At 57.2% G+C, this 25,938-nt stretch overlaps 1 protein-coding gene and 1 pseudogene across 2 annotated transcripts in view; both read left to right on the top strand.

Annotated features, from left to right (window-relative positions):
* PRKCB (protein kinase C beta) overlaps positions 1 to 25,938 on the top strand; it is a 231,895-nt gene that overhangs the window by 101,319 nt on the left and 104,638 nt on the right. For both annotated transcript variants that reach the window (XM_039840210.1, XM_039840209.1), the window contains exons 3-5: positions 8,042 to 8,124; positions 21,765 to 21,876; positions 24,104 to 24,232. In XM_039840210.1, coding sequence (XP_039696144.1) covers positions 8,042 to 8,124; positions 21,765 to 21,876; positions 24,104 to 24,232 — 324 coding nt within the window. The remainder of the gene's footprint in view (positions 1 to 8,041; positions 8,125 to 21,764; positions 21,877 to 24,103; positions 24,233 to 25,938) is intronic.
* LOC120584577 (uncharacterized) lies at positions 6,011 to 6,129 on the top strand (annotated as a pseudogene).

The raw sequence follows: 25,938 nt of genomic DNA, 5'->3' as shown, positions 1-25,938 counted from the left end.
GTCCTGCATTTCAGCCCAGCCACCACCCTCCCCCGCTGTGTCACCCCAGGCGTGCCTCACTGAGTCCCAAGTCCTGGCCTCCGTAGGCGTTAGAGTTTGTAACTCCTGCATTATGGGAGGTGACCCCTGCCTGTCCCGTGGGGCCACCCAGTCGAGTTACCCTGTGGGATGTGCCGTTTCTGGGCCCCTCTGGCCTTGGCCGGGTCTGCCGGCTGGGGAACGAGTCACGTCCGCTCGGATTTGCTTTGTGGGCTGCGTGTGATGGGCTGTCGCATGCATGTGTTGGCAGAACAAATTCGCACCGTAGGAAGGGAGTGAAATGCATCATAGAGAGGGACGGACGTCCAGGCTGGCAGGAGGGTGGGGCCGTGGAGTGGCGGGGGGACGAGAATCTGGGGGGATGGTGGTTGCAGTGTGGATGGGTGCCAGGCCGCAGCATCTGAACTTGGTCCTCCAGGCCAGGGCTGTCCGGGAATACAGTCTGTGATGAGTGTCCACGATGGTAGTTCCCGGTCACATGGCTGTTAGGCACTTGGCGTGCAGCCGGTGTGAATGAGGCACGGAATTTAAAATTCTGTTTAATTAATGGGAGTCGACAGGGCCCCGTGCGGCCGGTGGCCACCGAGTTGGGCAGTGTGGCAGGAGGCCGCCGGTGAATGGGACTAACATCGCAGCTGGGTTTTTGGAGGGTGGCTTTTCCGGGCGGCATGGGGCAGAAGGAAGAAGGTGGGAACAACACGGAGAAGCCTGTGATCGGCGCCCGCCAGGCACTGACCCTGTCTGCACACTGTGCTGGGATGAGCTCTTCAGGGCTTGTGGCAACCCCATGAGGAAAGTCCTGTGTTTATTTCCATTTCACGGACCGGGAGACCGACACGGCAAGGTCAACGGACTAACTCAAGGTCACAGGGCTAATGAACAGTGGCCCCTGGTGTAGAACCCAGGCAGCCTGGCTGCAAAGCTCGCACCGTCAAGCCCCCTGTCCTGGAAGGAAGCGATGAGCCCCGCGGCTGTGCCCTCGTTCAGGATGCCACGTGTAGATTTCGTGGCCACCACGTGATGCTGGCGGCCTTGCCTCCTCTGTGCTGATGGAAACCTCGGTTCATAGAGAGATGCCACCAAGGCGGACACTTCGGTTTCTAGGGAGACCGGTGACGGCCTTGCAAAATTCCACATCTGAGCTGCTGAGACAGTGAGGGGTGCCATGGGGTTGGGACTGGGGTTGGTGGCCGAGTCAGGAGGAGACAGCTCAGAAGATGCTGCGAAGGACGAGTCCGTGGGATTCGACAGCTGACGGGAAGCGGGGGCGGGCCCTTCTGGAACAGCGAGATGAATGACAGGCGCCAACGCTGATGCACGGGGCTCCGGGGGAAAGATGAACCCAGTTTCCCATCCGTACTGTGTGTCGCCACCGGCTGGCCGGACACCGGGGCCCGTCTGTTCTCTGAGCACCCGCCTCCTGGGAGCAGGCGAGTCACACGCCTTCTCCCACCGCACGAGGAGGCCCCGGGGTGGGGGGAGGGGTCGCGGATGCGAACGCCCTTGCAGACTCGCGCCCCCTCCCCGCCCCCCGGCACCACTGTTCTGAAGGCCGGCCAGGCCAGGCGTCGGCTGGAAGTGGTGACCAGGCCTTTCTGCCCTTGATCGGGGGGACGGCTCCGGAAAGCGTTTGGGGAGGCCCCAGCCCATCTGGGACACTAGGCAGGAGTTCTCGCCCGTGACAGCTCTGAGCCGGGAGGGAGCGGGGTCCACCCCAGATTCCGCAAGGAGAAGGCACCTGCTCATGGGTGTGACTCCGGCACCCCTCGCTCCTCCCACTTTGTGTGTGTTCTGCCCCTGGGGTGTCGCAGTGAGCTTTTAAGCTAGGGACCACCGTTATTCCCGGTCTGGGGAAGGAAGCTGGGGCTCAGAGAAGCATGGTGGTCGGGCTGGCCTTATTCACGGACAGGCCTCAAACCCAGGCCCGACCCTTGCAGGCGACGGCTTCGTCCCGGAGAGCAGGCTGGCCGGGGCTTCTGGGGGAGTCGAGAGCGCAGGAGAGAGTCGAGGGCCCTGTCCTCTCCCCTCCCACCACGGACCTCGGGACCGGCGCTGGGACTTCTGTCTCAGGTTGATGGGGACTTTGGGGCAAAGGCCTCCCAAAGATCGAGGTTTCCCCACAAGGTTTCCCCAGTGAGAACTGGGCAGAAGAGAAAAGATTAAACCTTGATGGCTTGATTTAGTCCTCTCTGGAATGCAGCGAATCAATTCGAGCCGTGATTTGGGCATTTGGGGGTGGGGTGTGGTATGAAGAAGAGTTGGGGCCCCAGTACTTTCTTGGGGCTCACACTCCAGACAGGCCCCCGGGGCTCTCGACTGGTTTTCTGCTTCTGGGGTCGACTGGGCATTTCCGACCTTCAGCCGCTGCGTGCACTGATTTCCTGTGGCTGCTGTAACACATTGCCTCAAGCTTGGTGGCTTCGAGTGACACCAACTTACGGTCTTACGGTTCTAGAGGTCAGAAGTGTGACAGTGGGTCTCGCGGGGCCGAGGCCAAGGTGTCGGCGAGGCTACGCGCCTCCTCGAGGTCCTGGGGCCACTGCGTTCCTTGGCCTGTGGCCGGTCCTCTCCAGCAACGCCAGCGCTGCAGCCTGTGCTTCTGCGGTCCCATCTCATCTCCCACCTACCCCCGATAAGGACCCCGGCGACTACACCGGGCCCCCAGGGTCATCCAGCATAATCCCGCATCTCAAGGTCCTTAATCGAATCATACCTGCAAAGTCCTTTTTGCCACGTAAGGCGACACAGTCACAAATTCCAGAGAGTCGGATGAGGGCGTCTGGGGCGTGGGTGGGGGAGGCACTGTGCCTGCATCTTCATGACCTCGCATGTAAACAGAGACGGGTGGAGGCGGGTCGGGCTCGGGGCCTTTAACCTTACTCTCTGCTAGGGCAGAGTGGCAGTTTCCACCTTCAAAAGGGCCTGCTTGCTTTCTCCTACCTGCTCCTCAGACTTTTCCACGGCTCACCTGGCCCCTAGGCACCTGGGTTTGAGACCCCACAGTGCACGTACTTCTTTCTGATGAAGCCCACTGACACTCAGAGGGCTGCAGGCTGCAGGCTTTCACCTCTGCAGGGAGAGGATTTAGCATCTAGGAATTCTCGGCTCTCACCGGGTACCTGTTTGGTATGTGTTTCAGCAGCTCAGTAAACGTTGCCTCTTATTTAAGAAAAGCTGGTCTTACCCTGGATTTGCCAAACAGAAACGAGGGGGCGTTCATTTGTATCGCAAAGGGATTGTTTGTTTCTTTAAATAACCAGCCCTGCTTCTTTTCTTGAAAGGGTTTTTCGTTAATGGGAAATTTGATTTGCACACAGCGTAGCATCGGAAGCATGTCCGTGGTCCAGCGTCAGCTCCCAGCTCCCCCGTAGAGTCCGCTGGAGTATGGTCAGGCCACTTGGCATATCATCCACCTTGGCCGGGGCGGGGGCTTTATTTCTGTGGCTGACGAGGAGGCTGCCTAAGGGGACTTTGTCAGTGGCCGATGCGCTGCTACCCCGTGGGTGGGGGCCGGCCAGCCGGGAGACAGGTGCACGGTGAAGTGGTTGGGCTTTCTTCTTCTCCTGGGGCTAAAGATAGCCATTCTTTGTTGGTTCATTTGCCCAGTGTTTACTTACCACACACCAGTTATGTACCAAGTGTCGAGGTGAGAGCTTGCTTGGAAACTAGCAGCGAGCCCCCGTCTCTCCCTCAAGGAGAGGAATTAAAACCCTAATATTAGACATGGACGAATTTTCAAGATTCTAAGAATGGAAATAAATCCTGCCAGGCACCGTTCCGAGCCCGGATTAGCTCACTCGATCCCGAGACCTCACCGTGACGGGAGCGGCGTTCTCAATGCTCACCCTCCGGAGGCAGGAGATGGCGTTAGATCGGGCGTTAGATCTTGCCCGTGGCGAACGCAGGGTCTCAACCGGCACCTCTGGCCGCAGAACGCTGACTCCTACCCAATAACGACACACACGCGAATGCGAAATGCACACGCGATGGGCAGGAGAAATAAAAGTAAAGCTAGCAGTTCGTGAAGTTGGGATGGACGCAGGAGCATTGATACATAAATAAATATATGCATATATATATGTATATGATTTACTTTTTTAAAATGCTAGGATAATAACGTAGATGACAGACAGGAATAAATAAAGAGAGACCAGCTAACGGTACCGCATGCAAAAAAACGCTGAGGCAGGGGACCGATCGTCGCCCGAGACGGGCCCGTGGAAACCCGTGAACAACGCCGTGAATGGTTTCCGAGGAAGATACAGATTCCAAAAGCCGAGAAGGCAGGGAGGGAGAGGAACAGCTGGCAAAGGCTGGGACCGGGACGGGGCTGGCGGCCATCGTTCCTCTCCTCCCACTTCTTGTTCAGAAAGTTCTAGGTAAGACATGTGATCAGGGTGCGGACGAGGCGTACCTATCCGCGGGGAGGAATGACAAATACCGTTACTTGGGATGATGTGATTCTCTCCCTGGAAACCTCGAAGGAAGCAACTGAAAACTCAAAAACCGTTACGAGTTTCAAAAAATGCTTACGAGATAAATATACGGTGCTGAAAAAATTCATTGCTTTCCTATCCGAAAGCAGTAACCACTTGGAAAACAAAGTGGAAAAAAATCTCATGCTCACAATAGCATAAAAGAGAGACCCCCTCAGATAATACTAAATGAGAAACGTATAGGTCCTATGGAGAAAATTAAACATTTTTTTCGGGAGACAGAAAATAAGATTTTAAGCAAGGAGTCACCCTATTCCTGATAGAAAGACTCATCGTTGTAAAAGTGTCGACTGTCTTGGATTTAATTTCTAAGTCTAAGACAATTTCAGTCAACATCCCAATATACACATATATATATTTTTTGTGGGGTGAGGGTCGGCTACGTTACAATGCTAATAAGCATCTAAAAGCTCGATCAACCGAATCAAAGTTCGCTTGGAAGAACAAACATGCCGAGATTGCCAAGAAAATGTTGAGACTAAGAGAGATGGAGGAGGACTCGCCTTGCCAGGATGAAGCATATTCTGAAGCTGCTGTAATTAGAAGCTATACTGCTGTAACACGAGACAGATCCGTGGAACAGAAGGCCCAGAGACAGACCCCAGGATGCATCCTTATTCAGCATATAATAAAGTTGGCATTTGAAATCAGTGGGTAAGGGATGAATTATTCAGGAAAAGATGTTGGGACGCGTGAATACCCGTTTCGGGGGAAAAATGGCAAATTAGATTCCCACGTCACGTTAGATACCACAAAATCCCAGAGGATTAAAGAGTTTAAAATGCAGGTGATGCCAGATAAAAGCGAAAAACAAAAACAGAAACAAATCGTATTTACATGACGTCGGGGTTTAGGGGGGTTCTTCTGAAGTGCGTTTGGATCGCTTTCTTTGTCTAGTTTATTTACGTGTTGGCTGTCGTTCTGCAGGGCGTGTTTACTCGAGCGCTCCTTTCGTGATAAGTGGCGTCTCTAAATTCTCGTGTTCTGAAAATGTCTTGACTCTCCTTTTTTCGGAATGCTAGTTTGGCTCTGTGTGAGGTTTTAGGTTCAAGGTGAACTTTCCTAAGCCTTTGCAGATATCGCTTTATCAGGCTCTAGAATCCAAAATGGCAGATGAGAAATCCGACGTCGTAATTATCTTTGTCCCTTTGTCCCTTTGTTAATATTCCCCCTTCCTTCTCCCTGGCCCTGCCGGACGCGGTAGAACGCTTCGCCGTCTGTCTGTCCTCTCCCGAACGCCTTTGGGATGGAGCCGAGAATGTCTGGATCCGTCCTTCACGTCTCGTCTCATCTCTGTTATTGTTTCTTGCGCTCCTTGCGGAATTCTGGAGAATTCTCTCGATTCGGACTTCCAGTTTGCTACGGCCCTGTTATCGGCCTCACCGCTGAGTTTCCCGTGTTGGCAGTCACGGATTTCATTTCCTGATCTCTGTTTCTCTTTCTCTCTTTGCTTTGTTTCAAAGTCGGCTTATTTTGTCTACGGCCACGCCACCCTGAACAAGCCCGATCCCGTCTGATCTCAGAAGCTAAGCAGGGTCGGGCCTGGTTAGTCCTTGGATGGGAGATCACCTAGGAAGACCAGGTGCTGTAGGCGTAAAAAAATTTAAAATATAAGGGATTGTAAGCTGACGAGGTCCTTGCAATCTGTGAGGTCAATCAAAGGTTGCCTCACCAAAAAAAAAAAATAAATAAATAAAAAAATAAAACCAACAACAACAACAATAAACAGTTGGCTTATTTTTTCTCGTTGTATAACTAATGCATTTTTCTCATTGTATAACGAATGCATTGTGAAGATGTCCAGCAGTACAGAAAAATGAAAGGTCGAAAGTAAAAATAATCTGCCATCTACTGCCCGGAGATAACTAGCACTGGCCTTTCATGACCCTGCTCAGAGCAATCACAGCCCCTCCGACACCCCGACACACATAATTTGACACAAAGACCAAGCATGTGTTACCTATAAAACACAGCAAATATTACAACAGAAAAAGGAGAACGTAGAAAAGAAAGGACCCCTTGGTTCCCAGCCATGAGGGTTTAAAATGTTTAAATATGATGCGAAATTTCAAACATCTAGAAAAGTAGGTTACTGTCACATGTCCTCATGTGTCCATCGCCCAGGTTCTGTGGTGACCACTCGTGACTAGTTGTTTTCCATCTGTGGCCCTCTACTTTCTCTCCCCTTCCTGCCATATGGAATTATTTTGAATCGAATCCTTTTGTCCATGAAGATTTCACGGCGTATCCTCGAAGGGTAAGAGTTCTTTAACAAAAAGTTTACCACGATACCATGATGACACCCCAAATTATAATTCCGTAACACCAACAACAATAGTCCCCTCAGACCGTGAAAAATGAGTACAGCCGTCTTCCTGATGCTTCTTGTGGTTTTTAAACTAATAGTTTAAATTAGGATCCAAACAAGGTATGTTTGTTTCTTAAATCTCTTCGAATCTGTAAGTTTCTCCTCTGCCCCTACTTCATCCTTCTGGTAATTTCTTTGGTTTGAGTTTTTAGTTATCTTTTTTCTTTTTTGAGCAGTTTTGGGTTTACGTAAAAATGGATAGGAAGATAGAGTTTTGGTGTAGTCGCTCGGCCCCAACCCCGTGTCCCTGCCGTCTGCCTCCCGCACGAGCGCCGTGGGCCGGTGACAGCCGATGCGCCCCTGGGGACACGTTATCATTCACTGAAAGCCACTGCTGGCCCCGGGGTTGGCACTCTGCGTCGCCGGTTGTGTGTGTGTCCCCACCACCCTAGCATCGTGCAGAGCTGGTTTCACTCCCTGAACGGCTCTCTGTCCCTCGTGCAGTTTATTTGTTGAAGAAACTGGTTTTCTTGGCATTTTCCATACTCGCGTGTGTGTGTGCATGTGTGTGCGTGTGTGTACGTGCGTGCGGTGCATGTGAGTGTGCGTGTATGTGTGCGCACATGTGTGTGCGTGTGTGCATGCGTGTGAGTGTGCGTGTGTGTGTGTGTATATTTGGCTGCAAGCTGCTAAGGTAACGATGCAAACATTACAGCTGATTTCTCCCTTCCACATCAGGGATGCAGCTCCTGGGTGAGACAGGGGTGTGGGTGTTTCTTTCCTGCTCCCTTCATCATAAGGACAGGTCTCTAAGTGCGATGCTAGTGTTTAAACGCGTGTGTTTCTTAGGCATTCTCAACCCTAACTCCGAGCCCGCCACTTCCCATCCGAGGAGGAGCAACGCTCTGTCCCAAACCCGGCCACCTGAGCGATCTTCGAGGGAGTGTAATTTTGAGCCTAGGTGGACTTTTGAACCCTAGTGAATTTTAGAAGCTTAGCCAGTCTGCCAGTCACAGCATCCGTGTGCCCGAGAGTTTGACTTCCATTGAGACCGAGACGCAGAAGCCGAAGGCGTCGTGTGTTTCGGTGTAAAGCCTTCACGTGTTGTGCAGTCCAGGTCTCTAACCATTCTTCCTCCCTCCCCTCTTCCCTCTCCCCGTCCCTCCTCCTCCCTCTACCCCTGTTTTCTCTTTTGCAGTCTGCTGTTTCGTCGTGCACAAGCGGTGCCATGAATTTGTCACTTTCTCCTGCCCAGGCGCTGACAAGGGCCCAGCCTCTGATGTAAGTAGCGGGCAGCAGTGCCTCCTCTTGGGTGAATGTGACAAAAAGGTCAGGACGGTCTCACCCCCGGCCATGTGGTGGTCCTTACAGCCGCTGAGACGTTTCTCGTTTTAACGGGAAAAAAAACAAAACAAAAAAAATTTTTTTAGCGGGGGCGTGACTGTACAGGAAACCAGCTAGTTCCCTCACTGTGATTTTGCTAAAGGTCTTAACATTTTTTAAGTTGACTTTATTGGGGTGACATTGGTCAATCAGATCAGTTGCAGGTGGCTTCAGGAATGTCTTCATCTTCGTAGCCGAGGCACGGGGAGGGGCGGGCAGGGGCTGAACTGTCACCGCTCCTGTGGAACGTCCCTGGAAAGATGCCCCGCACACTCCTGCTCTGCGTTGGGGGATTTTAGTGCAGGGGCCCAGGAATTGGGAGGAAGCGAGTTTATCCTGCGACCGTGCGGTGCGTCCCAAAGCACAACTCCCAAGGGGCGGGGCACGGGATGCTGCTGGATAAAACCGGCAAATAATTTTTGTTTTAATCATTATGGATTTATTCTAACTTGGACTGGGAAAAAAAAACAAAAAAACAAAAACGTATCCAGGAGTGGGTTCACATTGATAGTAGAGATGTGAACTTTTCTACGTACATAAAGATATTTAGCTTACCAACCACGTTAGTTTGTTGTAATAATTTTTTAAACCTTAAGGGTTAACAAAAAAAAAATGAAAAAACGAAAAAACGAAAAAACAAAAAAACCCAAACAAATAAATAAATAAATAAAGGGGTCGAGAGCAGAAGGATTAAAAACACGCCGTGCGATGTGCCCGTCACAGAGCAGGGCCTTTCGATCGCCCGGTCAGTGTGTCTCCGTGGTGGTGAACGGATCGGTGACTCTGCCTCTGTCCGCCCAGAGCGAGCCGGGCATGCTGCTGCTTTGCCCCAGGCCTCGGGTCCCGTGGTCTCAGTGCCGAGGGCCTGGGTGGCACATCCCAGCGTAGCCACCTGCCGCTCCAGCGCTTGGGGGCGGAAACACTTAACGTTTTTGTAACACTTGGTTTATATCTTTCAAGTGGGGGAAATGATACCTAAATCATACTTTTTTGATGAGAATTCAGTGGGGGACCCATCGAGCTCCATCCAGGAGGGTCTCCCCTGCTGAAGAAGGAATGGGGGTCCCCCTCTGACCTGCCAAGGAATAATAGCTAATAATGACCGACTTTGTTGATTGGGGCTGCCAAGGAATAATAGCTAATAATGACCGACTTTGTTGATTGAGTGCCAGGCGGTACAAAAGGACTCGTTAGCAGGTTTGTCTAAAAGTACTTTCTTCAGAATTTTGTGGTCTTAGAAATAAGTTCTTATCATGTACAGTCGAGGCGCTCAACGGAGTGAGCCCTCCTGAGCCTGCCTGTAAACCAGGTCGGGCAGAGGCGACGTGCATTGTGTCTCGGCAATCTCTTCATCGTCTGACTTGATGAAGAAACATTTAAAAACGGTAAATTATGCATTAAATGTGGAGGACTTCATCAAAGGGCAGTAAAAGAAAATTCAGAAAGAATCGATATCGTATTTATATATTAAAAAGAACACGTAGATACGTGCGACTGTGTTTGAGAATCTGGTGAAAAGGGATGATTTTCTGGGAAATTTTAAATTGCCGATTTTGTCTTAAGGAGAAATGGAAAAGCAGAATTGGCGAATAACCGAGAGAGAGAGAGAGAGAGAGTGAGAGAAAGAGAGAGAAAAAGACATGAGAACATTGCCTGAGAAGCGTTTCTTTTCCCGAAGCCCCAGACCGTTAGGCTTCCTGGGGAAATTATTTTAAACTTTAGAGAATAAAGGATTTCTGTTCATTTTAAAGTGGATTGGATCACAGAGAAAAAGTAAACCCTCACGATTTTTTTAAATCAAAAGTGAGAGCGATCCAACTCAAAGTAGCGGCCGGAAAAGAGACGCTCGTGGGAAGGTCACTGGGAGGGAGAACGGGCTTCAGGGACGAGGGCCAGCGTCACACATGGGACCAGGCCCCGCCTGGCAGGACACTCCGTCACCGCGGGCTCCCCCAGCCGCCTCCGCCCCGAGCTCCGACGACCTGATTCTTGTCCTCCAGGGACTCGGGGTTTGGGCTCAAAGGGGCCGGTTTCAGTCTGGGCCGGTCGCACGGTTTTGGAGCCAGTCGATGGCTCATCCCAGAGCGAACGCATCCCTGTCACCAGGACCCCAGAAGCCCTTCTCTGCACCCTGCAGACCCCCGACTCCACTCCTCCCATCAAGGTCGCCAGTGCCGAGGCCCGCCGTCACGTGCCTGCTCTCCCGCCCCCTCACAGCGAGCTGCTCGTTCTGATTTGATTTCGGAACCTCACACTCCTGGTGAGAACACGGGCCGCCGGGAAACCGCCGTGCCCGCTCCCGGCCCGGTGCCACGGCGCTGTGCGTGGAGCCTCTGCCTGGCCGCTCTCCCCAGCGCTCTGTCTGTGGCCGCGTGACTTTGCAAGGACACACGGCCTTCCGCGTGTCCGCCGCCAAAGGCAGGCAGGGAAGCGGCGGGTCAGGCGTGCGAGGGCCCAGGGCGTGTCATCGGCGCCCGTGCGCCCTGCCCCCAAGGGGCCCCCTCCGCTCAGCCCGTCTCTTTCTTTTTCTTTCTGTCCCTGCTCTTTCAAGGACCGAGGTGCACACTTTCCACTTTCTCACGGGAAGTCCGAAGCTCCTAATTTCAGATGTTGAGAGAGAATTCGAGAATTCCCGCGGGGGTGTGTTTTAAGCGCCTTCTTGGGCTGGATTCACTCTCTGGACCGCCGGTCTTAAGCTGGGCTCTAGCAGGTGGAAATGAACGGTCAGCGGAAATGTCGGTTTGGTCAAACCAGCCTTCTCCCGGGAGCGGGGAGGAGCCGCCGTGCACGGCGGGGACTCTCCAGGACACGGGCGTCCCCGTTTCCTGGCGGTGTGGTCGAGGTTTATGTGGGGGGCTGCTCACATTTCTCTAAGCCTGGACCAGCCCGGGACAGGGACCAGCGGCTGCAGCGCCCTCCGCGTCCCGTGGGGTCTGTAGCCGGCTGTGGCAGCCACTTGCTTCTGAAGGCTTTGAGAGGGACGCCACTCATCGTTCTGCGTGTTTATCGAGAGCCCACCGCGGCCAGGGACGACTGTTGGCTTCCTGTGTTCGGTCACTCGCCACACACACCGGCATCAGGCCTGCCGCTGGACGTCCTGTGGACTTGGAGAGAGAGCCAGGCCAGGCCGCCCTTCCCTCCATCCGAGCTGCACCTTTTCTGCGTCTTGACAAACGTTTGAAGCGTTTGCTGGCATTTACTTGGCCCATTTGCTCGTGCTGTCTCCCCTGCCGGTGGCCCCGATTTCTGGGCTGAAGTAGATTTTCCTGTCTTTAAACAATTCCTCCCGGACTGTTGGCGGTGGCTCGGCGGCGAGGGCAGAGCGATAACCAGGCTGGCCGGCCTCTCGCGTGTTGCTTAAGAGCGTGACGTCTGGGTTCAGATCTCGGCTCTGCCACTTACTAGCTGTGCGACTTCGGGGGAGTCGCTTAACGTCACTGCGCCCCGCGTTTCTTCATTGTTGACACAAGGACGATGACATACCTACTTCACAGGGATTTGCGGTAAATCCACATGCGTAACGAGCTGACGACAGCATCCTGCACGTCGTGGAAGTGTTTGCTCCGCCCAGAGCCAGGGCCCGATTCTGCCTTCCGTCCTGGCCCCGAGGTCCTGCTCCGGCTGCTCACTCCTGCATCTCGGCCCTGCCTCGTGCAGCGGTCTGGCACTGGCCCCCATCCCCCCTTAACTGTGGACCTCTGAAGGCCTGCCCCGTCCCCCCGCATGTCTCTCCACTGCCAAGTCCTCATGTGCCTCTGGCGTGATAGTTACAGCTCACACTGAGGTGGCACCTGTCCTACGCCAGCTGCTCTTCTGAGTGGCTGCTGTACGCCACCTCCGGGCATCCTCGCCCTACAAGAAAGTCACTCCATCCCACAGAGGGGGAGACTGAGGCAGACAAGTCAGCTGACTTGCCAAGTCAGGGACTAATAGGCAGCAGAGTCTGCACTTGAACTTGGCCCAGCCCTCGAGTTTGCTCTCAGCCACCACGGTACGCAGCTACCGCTTCTCCATGGCCACGGCGAGGATCCCGGTCCTGGCTCCCCCGCTCCCTCCCTGGACCAGAGGCCTCCGGCCCTGATTCCCTGACGCTTGTCTGTCACTGGCCTGTCCCGTGCACGTGGCTGTGGAGTCGTCTTGCCCCAAGCTGGATGTGACCAAGTCGTCGTCCTTGCTGAGGGCACGTCGGTGGCGTCCCACTGCCCCTGGGACAAGTTGGGGCTCTGACATGGCTTACCAGCCAGGCCACCACACTTCCCCTGCCACACCTGCCCGTGAGCCGGCTGGGTGTCCGCCGCGTGTGCGTCCCGGTCACTCTCAGGCACACCTTTCGGAACCTAGATGGCGCGGTCGCCCTCCTCGTAAGGCCCTGGCCCTCTGGCCTCTCCCTGAGCACCCCTCCCTTCCGAGCACCCTTCTTCCACTCCCTGTGCTCCCCGCTGTCCTCCCTGCACTGGGCGTCTGCTCGTGCCGTGCCCGCTGCCGGCCGCCGCACGCTCCCTTCTTTGCCCGAGTTCGGTGAGCCTCGTCCGAACCTTTGGCGAGTCCTGCTTGCTCGTCTAAACCATCTGTGAGGCTGACAGCAGACACCGGGCCTGACGCAGACGAGCGGCATCGGAAGCCCCGGCCTAGCCCAAGCCTCTCGGCCGGTTTCCGTGCACGTCCGGGGGGAGACCTGGCTGACTCAGACTCCTCCCGCTCAGCGTCACCTCCTCAGGGCAGCCCTCCCTGACCACCCTGACCGGGTCGGTCCCCTATTTCGCACTCTTATAGTGCCACCTATGTCTCCTTGCTGTCGCACATCACAGGGGCGACTTCGCGTTTATGTACGTGGTGGTAAAGACCCCGGTTCTGGATCCAAATCGCTAGCTGTGTGACCTCGGGTGAGTTACTCGACTTCTCTGTGGCCCCCGTAGAACGAGGATGATAATAAACCTATTTCCGTGAGGTTTTTTACATAAGTCACGTCATCATACGTAAAGCCCTTAGAACAGTGCCTGTGTGCGTTAGCCGTGACCGTGACGACGACGATGGTGATGACCCCCCGCTGGAGTTACAGACTCCCGAACGTGCCGTGGGCGGCTGCTGCTTGGGCCCTGCACACGTGACCCACGCGTGGCGCCCGGCAGCTCCAGGAACTGTGCTGGGAGGGTGTGCTGGGTGAAGGGTGACGGTCGGCGTGCACAGGACTCACCCTCTCAGGCCGGCCCCCCTCTGCCGGGGCCTGACGGCCTGGAGTCTTGAGCCTCGCGGTCGTCAGTGTCAGGACGCGCTTGGGCTGGCGGCGTCCAGACCCCCAGGCGTGGGTGGTGGCCAGAGCGTCCCTCGCGTCCTGCGTGGATGCAGACCTGGCTGTGCCAGCGACTGCCTGTGTCCTGGTGTCACGTTCAGGCGAGGCCCTGGCTGACGGAGCTGCGGGGCGGCCGGGGTGGCCGGGGAGAGGATGGGAGTGTGTGTCGCGGGGGACAGGCTCGTTTACGACGTGCGGTGTGACCCACCGTCATGTGTCTGCTCCTTGACACACACCCCTGGGCCCCAGGAAGCACCATCTGCAGCCACAGGAAGAGGTGGGGCCGGTCTGTGCACAGCTGAGACCACCCAGGCAGCGGAACCAGAGGTCCCCTGGGGAACGCCCAGCTCGAGCCCTGTGTTTTCCGAAGGGGGAACTGAGACCGGAGCATGAAGTGACTTGCCCGAGATCACAGAGGTGGCTTTTCTTTCTGGTTCTCATTTATCAGGAGTGCACTGCGGGCCAGGCCCTGTGCTACACACGGCGTGACCTTTGCAGATCCAGAAAGCAGACACACTCATTTCCAGACCCCGCGCCCTTTACGTGTTTAACACGCTCGGTGCTCATGCTCCTGGGACGGGTGATGCCATTGTGGGTTTTGCTGTAAAGATGGAGAAACCGAAGCCCAGAGAGGCTAGGCAGCCTGCCCGGGTCACGCAGCTCGACGCCGCCGAGCGGGGATTCGGCCCCGGCAGCCGGGCCCCACACTGCTGCTGCTCGGCCGCCGTGTCTCTCCCTGCGGCCGTCCCCAGCCCCGCCATGGGCAGGAAGATCGGGGCTCTCGTGGCTTAAGTAACTCGCTCAGGGCTGCCCGGCTCGAGAGTCCGACTCACGGGCTGTTTCAGTGCCCTCCCCTGGATGCCGGCGTCTCGGGGCTGCAGGTCTGAGCTGGGGACAGGGGCAGGGGGCTGAGGCAGAGCGGGGAGCCGGGCAGGTAGCAGGGGTGGGGTTGAGGGGCGGCGTCAGCCGGTCTACCTGGGCCGAAGCAGGACCTCATGCGGCTGACCTGGAGGGTCCCAGCCACGTGCCTGTGGCCCAGGTCACGCCCTGTCCCCTTCGGACCTTAGTGCAGAGAGGTTCCCAGGCCTCTCCGTGCAGCCGACCCCTCCCACGCCCACGAGCTCTCCCTCCCGGCAGTCGAAAGTGAACATTTACCTCTGCTCTTCCCCGGTCTCCTGCCAACCCGGCCGGGAGCCCAGGAAGCCAGACCCTGTGTCTGATGTCGCTCGTCTGGCACGGGACACAGGCCAGGTGCTTGACAGATATTTGGTGACGAGGTGGATAAACAAATGCTGGCTTGTCGTCTCAGTGGAGGGGATGGGAGCCAGGAATCCATACGGAGGTCCAAGACGCAGGGACGTGTGTGGGGTTCATCGGGGAAGTGACCGCTCAGCGGACACGGGGGTCGGGGTTCCCTGGTCAGCAGAGCTTCGTAATGAACAATGCCGGGCCGTGCGCCTGCGCCGTGTCAGGCAGCTGCTCGAAATGCTTTGAGCAGTCCGGTCCCCAGAATAACCCCGGGAAATAAATACCCTTGTGGTCCCTCGTTAGCAGAAGGGGGACTGAGTGTGGACAGTGCGAGCCCAGGGCCGAGGGCACAGCCAGCGAGCCGTGCCGCCGGCTTCCGGATCCAGATGACGCGGCCTGGAGCCCCGCTTTTAAACGCCCTGCTAACCAGCTCCTCGCGGTCAGCCGCATCCTCTGCCGGGTCGGGGTACCTGGGCATTTCCAGGCCTCGCCTGCGGGAAGCCTTGTGGCTTTTCCTGGCCCGATGACCAGGCTCGCATCGCGGCTGGTCTGCAGGTCTGGTGTGTGGTGCCTTGCAGTTGCGGGGAGCTGGGGTGGCTCACACACACGCAGCTGTGTGCCGTGCCTGTGAGGACACCGCTTCTGCCTGAGGGCAGGTCCACGCTTCTCTCGGAGGCCCCATGGATGGGCGGGCGCAGCTGCCACTGCCTGTGGTCTCCTCGGCTGTGCCAGTCGGCGTCGGATCCAGACTCAGATGCCCGCGGGGGCCGAGCAGTGTCCAGCAGGCCGGTGGGGCCTGTGGTGACTCGCAGAGCCTGAGCCCTGTTCGAAGGGCCTGGCCGGGACCCGGCACCCGCCCGGGGCTGCCGTCAGGAGAGCTGACCAGTGTTGCCGGTGCTGAACAATTCCCCAGCGTATAAATACAGGGACACGGTGCCCTGTAAAATCATGGCTCCCCACTGCCGAGTCCCACGCAGGGGCCTGGGAATCAGCTCTGCGAGAGATTTGCTTATATGCCAGCGAGGGCGGCACAGACCAGGGCGGAATCCCTGGTCTGGCCGGTGACTTGGTGGGCTGTCCGGCTCGAGAGTCCGACTCACGGGCTGTTTCAGTGCCCTCCCCTGGATGCCGGCGTCTCGGGGCTGCAGGTCTGAGCTGGGGACAGGGGCAGGGGGCTGAGGCAGAGTGGGGAGCCGGGCAGGTAGCAGGGGTGAGGGTGAAATAACACAAATCTGTGAAGAGAAAGACGCACTTGACATCAATGGCAACTTAGGACAGTTCAGAAAAAAACTTTTTTAGAAGGACGTAAAACTCAAATTACACGTGCTATCCGTCTCGGTATCTGTCTGTCTCTCTCCTTTCTCAGCCGCCAGCCCTGACTCGGCATCCCCCCGCCCCCTCGCCCGGCCCCCAGCCCGGCTCCGGCCCCGCACAGATCCTTGATCTGAATCCCCATCGGCCCAGTTCTTCATAAGTCAACTTCCTCACTGAGCCGTAGGTGGGCATTTCTCTAGAAGGGACGGTACGTAGCAAGGTTGCTTGGACGACAAGGACAAGGCTGGCTAAGTTGGCATTTCTAATACAACCAGGAAGAACACGTGGGCGAAAACAACCACGAGAATTTGGGAAGCAGACGGTCGTGCTGGGCGGGTGGGTGTAAAGCGCGTGCGTCTAGACACTAAGATATCATCAACCTGTGACACGGGACAAGAGCGTGGCAGGGCTAGAAAGACTGATCCGTGGAGCCTAAGGGAAAATTTAAAAATGAACAAAGGAGGCGCGAGGGATCGGTGTAGGGTCAGAGGCAATTTCAGATCAGCGAGGAGGAGAACGTCCCAGACGTGGCGTCACATCCGGCTGAACGGTAAGAAACAGGTCAAGGTCTTTCCTCGGAGCCCCTGCTGAAATGACTTCCAGGGGAAGTCGTGATTTTGTGTGAGAAGCGAAACTCTAAGAGGATGACGTAGATGCCGGGGGGCTTTGCAAACAGAGCCACGGAGACGCAGACGAGAAAGAACAGGGAAAATACAGGACGTCGAGGACCAGCCGTCGAGGAAGGAACGGACTTGCATTTAAACGCAGACAAAGGCTGCGGCTGGAAAATTCCTAACACTGAACAGTTACAGACATTGAGTTCCTCCAGCGACCACTAGGCGGCGCCCAGGCAGCAACTCGTGGAGTCATCATCATCTCAGAAGTTAGCTATTATGATCATCGTCCCATCTCCGGACGAAGAACTTCAACCGTTAAAGGGTAAATGACTCGCCCCAGAGTGGAAAGTGAATAATGCCGGAGCCAGGCATTCAAGTTTGCACGTGGCTCTTCATTAACCGCTGATGCTCATATCGACCTCGCTCAGCGGAGATCTTAACCCAGATCATTTTAAAAATTCTACTGAAGTTCACACGCCGGAAGCTCGTCCTTCAAATGTAACCATTACTTATTTGTTAGCCGGAGGGGCGTGGATGCATCGAACGCTCGAGCAGACCGTCGCCAGCCACACGCACGTCTACACGGCATTGTCCCTTCACTCTCTCGCCCAGAACAAGATGCGTTTGGAGCGTCGCCAAACCCCAGCGTCCCCCTGCACAGTGGACCCTCAGCCCGCACGGTCCAGTCGCGGCCGGACTGCTTCTCGGTCCGCTGGGAATTGTTGACATTTTGCTTGCGGCGTGGGGCACGGCGGTGCTCCCGGGTCACCTGGAGCGGCGAGAGGTCTCGTGGTGCCCAGAAAAACACTGAAATACGCTGCTTTACATCACATCTAGGTGTGTTTTCCTGCCCGCCCCCCCCAGTTCTCTTTCGGGGTTTCTCCCACGTGCCACCTACACGTACTTTGTATCCCTTCACGTTTCTTACACAAAAGGTAACATGTAACCCGCATCCTGCTGCATCTTGGGTTTTTTCCCCCCTTTTTTTTTTCAGTTTTACTTGAGATTTTTTTTCCGTGTTGGTGCAGAGTGCGTCTTGCTGTCCTCTGGTCAGCCGTGTCCCCTCATGTAGCGGCGGTGTGATTTATGTCACGCGGTTCCCCACCTGCGACACTCGGCTCGTGTGAAACCTTTTCTAACGTCAACAATACTTCAAGGAGCAACCGTGTAAAGATATTATTTCCTACGTAGGCGGATTGACCTTCGGCATAAATTCCCAGGAGAGGGCGACTGGGTCCAAAGGGAAAACACACTTGTACCTTGGATAGACGGTGTCACAGTGTTCCCACCGGGTAAGACTAGGTGGCAAGAAGATGTGTGTCTGTGCCTCGGCACCTTCTCAGCCGAGACCGTTGGGACGAACACCGTAAATTCCGATTTCTGAGTTGTCTCTTTCATCTGAAGGTGTAATAGGGGGAAAAAAAAAAATGCAGTTTGCACATCGATTCCCCGAGTTCACGCTCTCACAGTTTCATTTTAAATTAGGTTTTTTTAAGTAAAAATGGCGTGCCAAGTTAAAGACAATGCGAGCGAGTGATGTTACAGGTAGTAGGTAGACGTGCAAAGCCGTAGCAGCTCACGCCTGAAGCGTGGGAACCGCCACCGTGGTTAATGTTCCTCTTTGATAAAACCTAGAGCTTGTCCTGCTTATGTGCAGGGCGCTGGGCCGGGGGCTTTGGCATCACAGCGAACCTGTGTGGTGGGCACTGTTTTCGTCTCCACTTTATGGGCAAGGACTCGGGGACCCAGAGAGGTTAGGTCGGTTGCCTGAGGTCACACCACTGACCCCAGAGCCTAAGGTCACACCGCTGACCCCTGAGCCTCCCCCTGCCCCGACGGTGTTCCTGGCTGGCATCTTCCGTTTCAAGCCTTGCCCATCTACCTCCGGGACACGGACCTGCTCCTGTGGCCTGTGATCGGCCGGGATGACGCAGCCCGCCGCACGGCTGCTCTCCCTCTGCGCTGCTGGCGCCGTGGGCGTGGGCTTCCCCGGCCTCCACGCTGCATCTCGGCTTCCTCATGCCCGCAGCTCGGCCACATTTCAGCCCACCTGTGCGCAAAGCCGCACGGCCCGTTCACACCCAGAGGGGCCGTCTAAGGTTTTGACTTAGAGGTTTAAAGGTTTTTTATTATTTTTGGTTTCTGATCTGTGCTTTCTTCCTCCTTAGCGCATTGTGCCTAGAGTCAGCTGTGAACTGAAGATGCTGAGTTGGATCTCTTTTGGTCCTGGGGCCTGGGTACTCACAGTTTTGGGGTGAGGGAGCCCTGAGTGGCTGGTCGCTGGCTGGTGCTACATTTGTGTGAGATGCAGGCTGTCATCATCTGTAAGCTCCTGTCAGGTGGGGGGACCCTCTGGGAAGGCTGAGGAGCAGGGAGGCAGCCAGGTAACACTCAGGCGTTCCCACTCAGCTGCCCGCGTCTCTGGAGCCTGATGAACTTGGGCTCTTACTTTGTGACCTTAGACGACCTACTTCCCTAAGCCCCAGCAGTGTGTGGGCGCGGGGGCCACAGGAGCCCTGTGGAGAGGGCTCAGGCCGGCAGCGGTGGGGGCCTGGTTCCCGGCGGTGGGAGACGCCAATCAGGCTGGACTTGAGCGGTGGTGCGGGGGTCGGGGTTCGACTGTGTCGCCCCTGTTTCTGACAGCATTTGGCGCTCAGCCTAAGGGACCTTCAGGAGTTGGGGACGTTCACACGGTTGATCCCGCCAGCAGAGACTGCAGGAAGAGGGAGGGGGGGCCTGGCAGGTCATACACCTGGGCCTCCCAGGCTAGCTGTATGGGTGGGGGGGGCAGGGCCGGGAGTGGCCAGGCGTGGTGGGAGGCAGCAGGGGTGGCGGGGACCTGGCGAGCTGGGTGGCGTGTCCCTCGTCCGAGGGGACAGACGTCGCTCGGCCTGCAGCAGTGGTGCGTCCAGTGTTGCCACAACTTGTGATTTTTTAAAAGGAGCCAGAAGTTTGCATTTTTATCTGACATTCCGTGATTTTAAAATATTTTTAACTCAACGAATTCCAATGCTTAGGAAGCACCATATGGGTCAAATGTAGCTTATTCGCAAGCATGGACCCTGGACTGTGGCCTCTGAGCCTGAAGGGGAACGCAGGCCAGGATTGGGGACGGGCTGCGGGTGGCCTGGAGGGGGCCCAGCCAGGGTGGCCTGGGATGCGGGACTCTGGCTGCACAGCGGGGTGGGAAGTGGGGGCAGAGGTGGGCACTGCATCTTTGAATGGGATCAAAACAGGACCCTAGGGCGAGTTTGGACCTAGAGGCCGCACAGACCCTGGCTCTTCTGGGCTGGGGGTGGGGAGGGGTCAGTAGCCACAGCCTGGGGGCTGGGAAGGGCGTGCAGCTTGGTTAAAGGCAGGCTGACCGGGCCTGTATCCCGGCACTGTCGTTCCCATGGTGAAAACACTGAATGCTTTTGAAGCGGTTGGGAAATCGCCACGAGGCCCCGAGCTGCCTCCTCCCACCTGCTGCCCGCTTCCCCTACCTCCCGGTGGTCAGGCAAGCCAAGCGTTGACTCCCAGCACGGCTGGGCCCTGCGCGTTCTGATTGGTCAGTGGCCAGCGCCTGAGCCCCAGTGACCCTCACTACCCTCCACCCGCACTGCAGGTGACAGGTGCCCGGCGGGTTGGCTCAGACACAAAGGAGAGATTTTAAGGGTCACAGGGGAGTCAGATGGAATTGGAGGGCAGCGTGCCAGGCCCCCGAGGGACTGTGTGACCTTGCTCTTTGTCTCTCTCTGCTCCCTGGAGCGCCTTGCGAAAACGGCCACTTTAGTCCTGAGGCTGGTGTGTCCTAACCACGTGAGATGTTTGAGCCAACATCCGCCTCTCTGCCAGCCGCCCGTGTCCGGGGCAGAGGGGCATCTCAGAGTGCAGGCGTGCCCATCTCGCGAGGGCCAGCGGAGCCCCCGCCACCTCTGCGTAACCGTAAAGAATCAGGCCTGTGCCCAAACTTGCCTGGTCAGCCCTCCTCGTCCTGGCAGGCTCGGCCCGTCCTGCGTGGCTCCCTCCTAGTCACCTTCCCAGGCAGTGCGGGCCCCATGCGGGGTGCTGGGTGGTTAGCGCTGATGGTCACAGCTCACTGACCTCGTTACATGCCGGCCGCCGTGGAACGCTGGGCTGGGGGACCCTAGCGGGTCACTGTTCCTCCCTGTTTCCTCATCCATAAGTTGGGGGTCGTAAGTGGTACGTACTCCATGGCGGTGCTCTGAGGGTGACCTAAGTTACCGCCTGGTTCATCCCTGAAAACAGCTCCTGGCAGGACTCAGCGCTGAGTATTAAGTCGCGTGTTAGGTGTTCACTGAGCTCCTGTACGCAGCATGCGACGTGCGCCCCGGGGTACAGCGGTGACTGCGGTTCCCTCAAACCCGGCTGCAGGTTCGGTCACTTCCAGTTCTCACCATCTTCCAGCCGGTGGGAGGAGGAGAGGGCCAAGGGGGCTTAAGGGGGAGTGACTTGGAAGCACACGCATCCCGTGGGCCAGAACCTCACCGCCAGGCCCCGCCCGCTGCAGGGGAGGCTGGGAAGCGTGGTCTCTGCCTGGGCAGCCTTACCCTGTGCCGAAACGCGAGGGCCCTGTCATCGAAGGGGAGAGTGGACACCGGCGGGGTCCTAGCTGTCTCCGCCCCAAGCTGTGGTCCATTCGGTGGACCTTGGACTCCGTTCTGTAGGTGACGAGGTGCGAGCACACGGCGTCCAAGTGGGAGGTTTCATGCCTGGACTCGGGTTCTCGATCTGTCCGGACGCTTGCTCGGAGGATAAAGGGGGAGAAACGGAAGTGAGGGGACCCGTTTAACTGCCGCGCCTGTCACTGCGTTCTGCTGTCTCTGAGGTCCTCGGCGCAGGCGGGAGTCGGGAGGCGGGGTCTTGGGTGGGGGGCTCGCAGGCACAGCGCGTGGGAGGGGAGCGGTCAGGGGCCTGAGTCTTCGCCCACCCTTCGTCAGGCACCACGTCTGGGCCTGGGGCTCAGTCAGCCCCGACAGGCACGGTGAACGCTGGGGGCCGACCGCGTGGGGGTGAATACGGCCCCCCTGACGCTGGCCTCTTCTGTCTCTCTCCCTTGGCCTCAGGACCCCCGGAGCAAACACAAGTTCAAGATCCACACGTACTCCAGCCCCACGTTCTGCGATCACTGTGGGTCCCTGCTCTACGGGCTCATTCACCAAGGGATGAAGTGTGACAGTGAGTACCTCTGCTCCCCGCTGTCTCTGCCGTCTGGGCTGCTTTCTCGTGGGCTGGGGTTCCCAAGTCCTGAGCGGGCTGGCGAATAACGAACCTCGCACCCCAGAATGTAGCGGCTTAAACGGTGACCACTGGTTTGGGCCAAGATTCTGCAGGGCAGTCCTTTGGGTCTGGGCTGGGCTCACCCATGCTTGGAAGGTGGGGGGGTGGGTTGACTGGGGCCCGTCTGGGTCCAGAAGGCTGACTGTCACCTGGGGGATGGGGACGATGGGGCCACATGTCCTTCACTCTGCACGGGCGAGCCTGGGCCTGCTTGCAAGCTCACACAGAGGTCGTAAGGTCCCTAGTGCTTTAAGAGAGCAAGTCCCATTGATCAAAGCAAATCACATACATGGCCAGGTTCACGATCAGTGTGGGAAGGGACAGTCCACGGGTGTGGACACAGGGAGCTGTGGACGGATCAGGCTGTTCCTGCAGCCACGGCTCCCGCCATCGACGTGCAGGCCCGTGCCTTCTTTGCTCAGAGAAGACCCCCCCACACCCACGGGCTCACCGTGGGAGCGGGCAGAGACCGTTTCTCTGGCACGGCCCGTGGGGTGGGGGAGCGAGCAGGCATTGGGAGCTGTGGCTGCACAGGGACAGGGGGCCTCAGTGTGCTGGTGGCTCCCAGCTGTCGGCCTGCAGCAGGCTGAGCTGTCTGTCACAGGGTCCTGAGGCCCAGAGGACAGAGGGACAGAGAGGAGTGTGGGAATGGATGAGGTGGATGAGTGAGAGATGGAGATGCACATTCAAACACAGACGGAGACAGGTGCGGGGGACCGGACAACACACGTGCCCAGGCACGGGGAGAAATGGGGTGACAGCTCCACAGGGGCTCAGCCTGAGGGAGACTCAGACAAGAGAAGGGACAGACGGACAACAGAGAAACGGTGGGGAGCGACACAGAGAGGTGCGCTCACCCAGGCCCGTGCTGGGGTGACACAGACGGAGAGGGGCAGAGACGTGACAGGCACAGAGTGAGGCAGCCCGTTCATCGGTGTGGCCCAGGCAGTGACAAGGGACAGAGACGGGACGGAGACACCAACAATGTGGGCACGGACACACGGACAGACAGACGCGGCCTGAGCCGCGGGGACATGTGGTGGGCGGGCCCCCCAGTGGACACACGGCGAGAGTCATCCATGCCCATGCCCTCCGCCCGGGGCCCACAGATCTTCTCGGCAGGCATGGGGATGGTGCCCCTGGGTCAAGGACAGGGGTGGCTGGATGGGTGGGAGCTGGGGCTGATGCAGGGCCCTGAACGTGGACCCTCCGTCCCAGAGGCCCTCCCTTCTCTCTCGGGCTTTCGCTCCCCACGAGGAGCGTCCAGTTTCGCAGTGTGCCTGCTGCCTCCAGGAGCCTGGGCGGGCTGAGAAGGGGCCCCCCTCGGCACACCCTGCCCTGGGGGTGCCTGGCAGCCTCGTTGCTGTGGACATCCGAAACAGAGGCCCATGGGCTGATTCAGCCTCTCCCCCGGAGGCTTAACCTGTGGGTGCACAGCTGTACCCCAGGTGGGGAATTGCCCTTGGGGTGTCGTGGAGGGTGCTGTATGCCGGGGGCTGGCAGCCGTGCGGGCAAAGGCCTAGCCCTCTCGCCTCAGTTTGGGACAGCGGGGCTGGGTCATCGCGCCCAGGTGCCCCCCTGACGGTCAGCCTCAGCCGTCAGTGCGCCCTGCGACCACGCACTCGCCCCACAGCTGCTCGCAAACCCCTCCTCACGCCGTTTCCAGGGACCCCACCCTGTCAGTGGTCCATATTAAAATCAGGATGTCACGTATACATCGGGGTTCCCGCTCATCTTGATGAATGGGAAGCGGGGCCGCCATGGGCACACATCGCCCACGGCTGTGCCGCAGTGGCTGCTGTGTCCTCCGGTCAGCCGAGTCTTGTCACCCCGACATCAGCCCGTACTTGCGTTACGGGCGCCCTGGCTTTGAAGTTGGTGACGCTGGCTTTGGAGCCCGTGGGCGTGTGCGGGGTGCACCCCTGGCCTTGGGGGAGGACGGACAGGTCCCATCTTCTCTGTCCATCAGGGCCTGGGGGAGGAGCCACAGAAGCCCGTCTGATGTGACAAGGACAAGGCAGGCTGGTCTGGGCCCATCTTGGGGGTTTCAGACGGGAGGGGTCCCCGGGTGGGGTCCCCGGGTAGGGACAGGGCCAGCCTGAGCCGCGCCCCTCCCGCCCTGCAGCCTGCATGATGAACGTCCACAAGCGCTGCGTGATGAACGTGCCCAGCCTCTGCGGCACGGACCACACGGAGCGCCGCGGCCGCATCTCCATCAAGGCGCACATCGAGAAGGAAGTCCTCACCGTGGTCGGTAGGTGGAGCTGGCGCCCCAAGTAGTCCGTGCTGTGGCCTGGGTGGGTGTCTGGGGCGGGGCGTCGGGGTGGGGCGTCAGGGGACGGGGCGGGGCGTTCAAGTGCGGGGCGTCGGGGGCGGGGCGTCTAGGGGACGGGCTGCTACTGCGACACTGTGACATTGCCTTCGGAACCTGGCTTGCAGCGGGTCCTCCTGAAGGAGCCCGTAGCATCACCCTGGGTGTCCAGGGGGGCCAGCACCCCGCCCCGCCCTTTGGGGTGTACGACTGCTTCCTGGAAGCCAGCAGAGGAGGGGTGCTCCGTTCCTCCCCAGACATTTCCCGTGCGAAAAGCAGTCTCGATGCTAAACACCCCATTTGGGAGAGTGACATCTCGGGGAGGGCAGGGCGGGGGCGGGGTTTGTACCTGACGATGTCTAGGCGCGTGCCTGGTGGTTGGTTATTCTCCACACTTCGGGCGCTTCTGAAATATTTCACAATGAGAAGGGATGGTGCGGCCGTGGGGACCACGGCACTGGACTGGAGCGGTGGGGCCGCAGCTCATGTAGAGCCCCGATGCCGGGCTCTGACGCAGAAGCCCCCGCACCGTGGGGAGCTGTGCCCAGCCGCAAACCAGCGGGAACCAGCACCGAACTGGCCGCGACCAGGAGTCTCTCCCCAAGGCCCGTGCCCCAAACTGCTGTAGACGTTGTAGCTCATCAGCATGAACTTGGTAACTTAGGAAATTTGTCATGGGAGGGGTCGATCTGGCACAAAGGGATCTGTTTCTGAGGCCCCAGAATGGCTCAGTAGCTCGCATGGGCCGAGCCCAGGGTGCGGAGGGGCCTTCCCTCCCGCGGATGAAAGTCGAAGGATAGCCCCGTTTTGAGCCCAGGTTTCTGAATCCCGGTGGGCGGTCCATTGGATTGATTTTTCCTCCAAAAGGAAGGCAAGCAGCTGGCTTCTTCGCCCCGGGATACTGGGGGGTCCTGGGGGAGAAGCCTGCAGTCACAGGTTCAAAAGTAGCTGGTTTTCCCCATCCACTGTCTAAACTTCCTGGCGCTGAGTGCAAAAAAATGAGGCTCTGCTGCTCTCTGCTGTCACATTCCGGGAACTACAACGGCTGGAATATGTTTCTGGAACCTTAATGCAGGCCGTCATGTATTAAATTAAGGCGGTCAACAGCGATGGGCCTCATTGAGTGCACAGTGCTGGGCCTTACGTGCCATAATGCCCTCAAGTTCCCACCACGGATGGCGGTGATCGATGGTATGCAAATCTACCCGTTGTACGCCTTAAACTTATACAATGTTGCACGTCAGTTACATTTCAATTTAAAGAAGTCTTACATGTTATCTCTTTCAGGCCTCATGGCAACTTTGTGAAATATTTATTGGGCTCATTTTATGAATGAAGGTACTGAGACTCAGCAGTTATGCTACCAGGGGCTTATGCCGTTAATAATAACAATAACAATAATAATAATAATAATAATAATAATACAGCAGCCAACATTTAGGTTTTTAATGTGTCAATCCCTGTGCAAAGCAGTTACAAGCAACTTCTTTAAATCTTTTTCAGCAACTCTAGTGAGCTGAGTGGGAACGGACTTACTGAGTTACTTCTTCGTCACATAGGTCGGCTTGACTCTTAAGTATGATGTCCGAAGTTACTCTTCAGTTTAGTTTCCTGCACGCACCGCCCGCCCCCCCACGCCTCCTTCATGC

The sequence above is a fragment of the Pteropus medius genome, unplaced genomic scaffold (assembly GCF_902729225.1).
Source record: "Pteropus medius unplaced genomic scaffold, Ma_sr-lr_union100, whole genome shotgun sequence".
Lineage (NCBI taxonomy): Eukaryota > Metazoa > Chordata > Mammalia > Chiroptera > Pteropodidae > Pteropus > Pteropus medius.
This window is presented reverse-complemented; position numbering and strand designations above follow the sequence as displayed.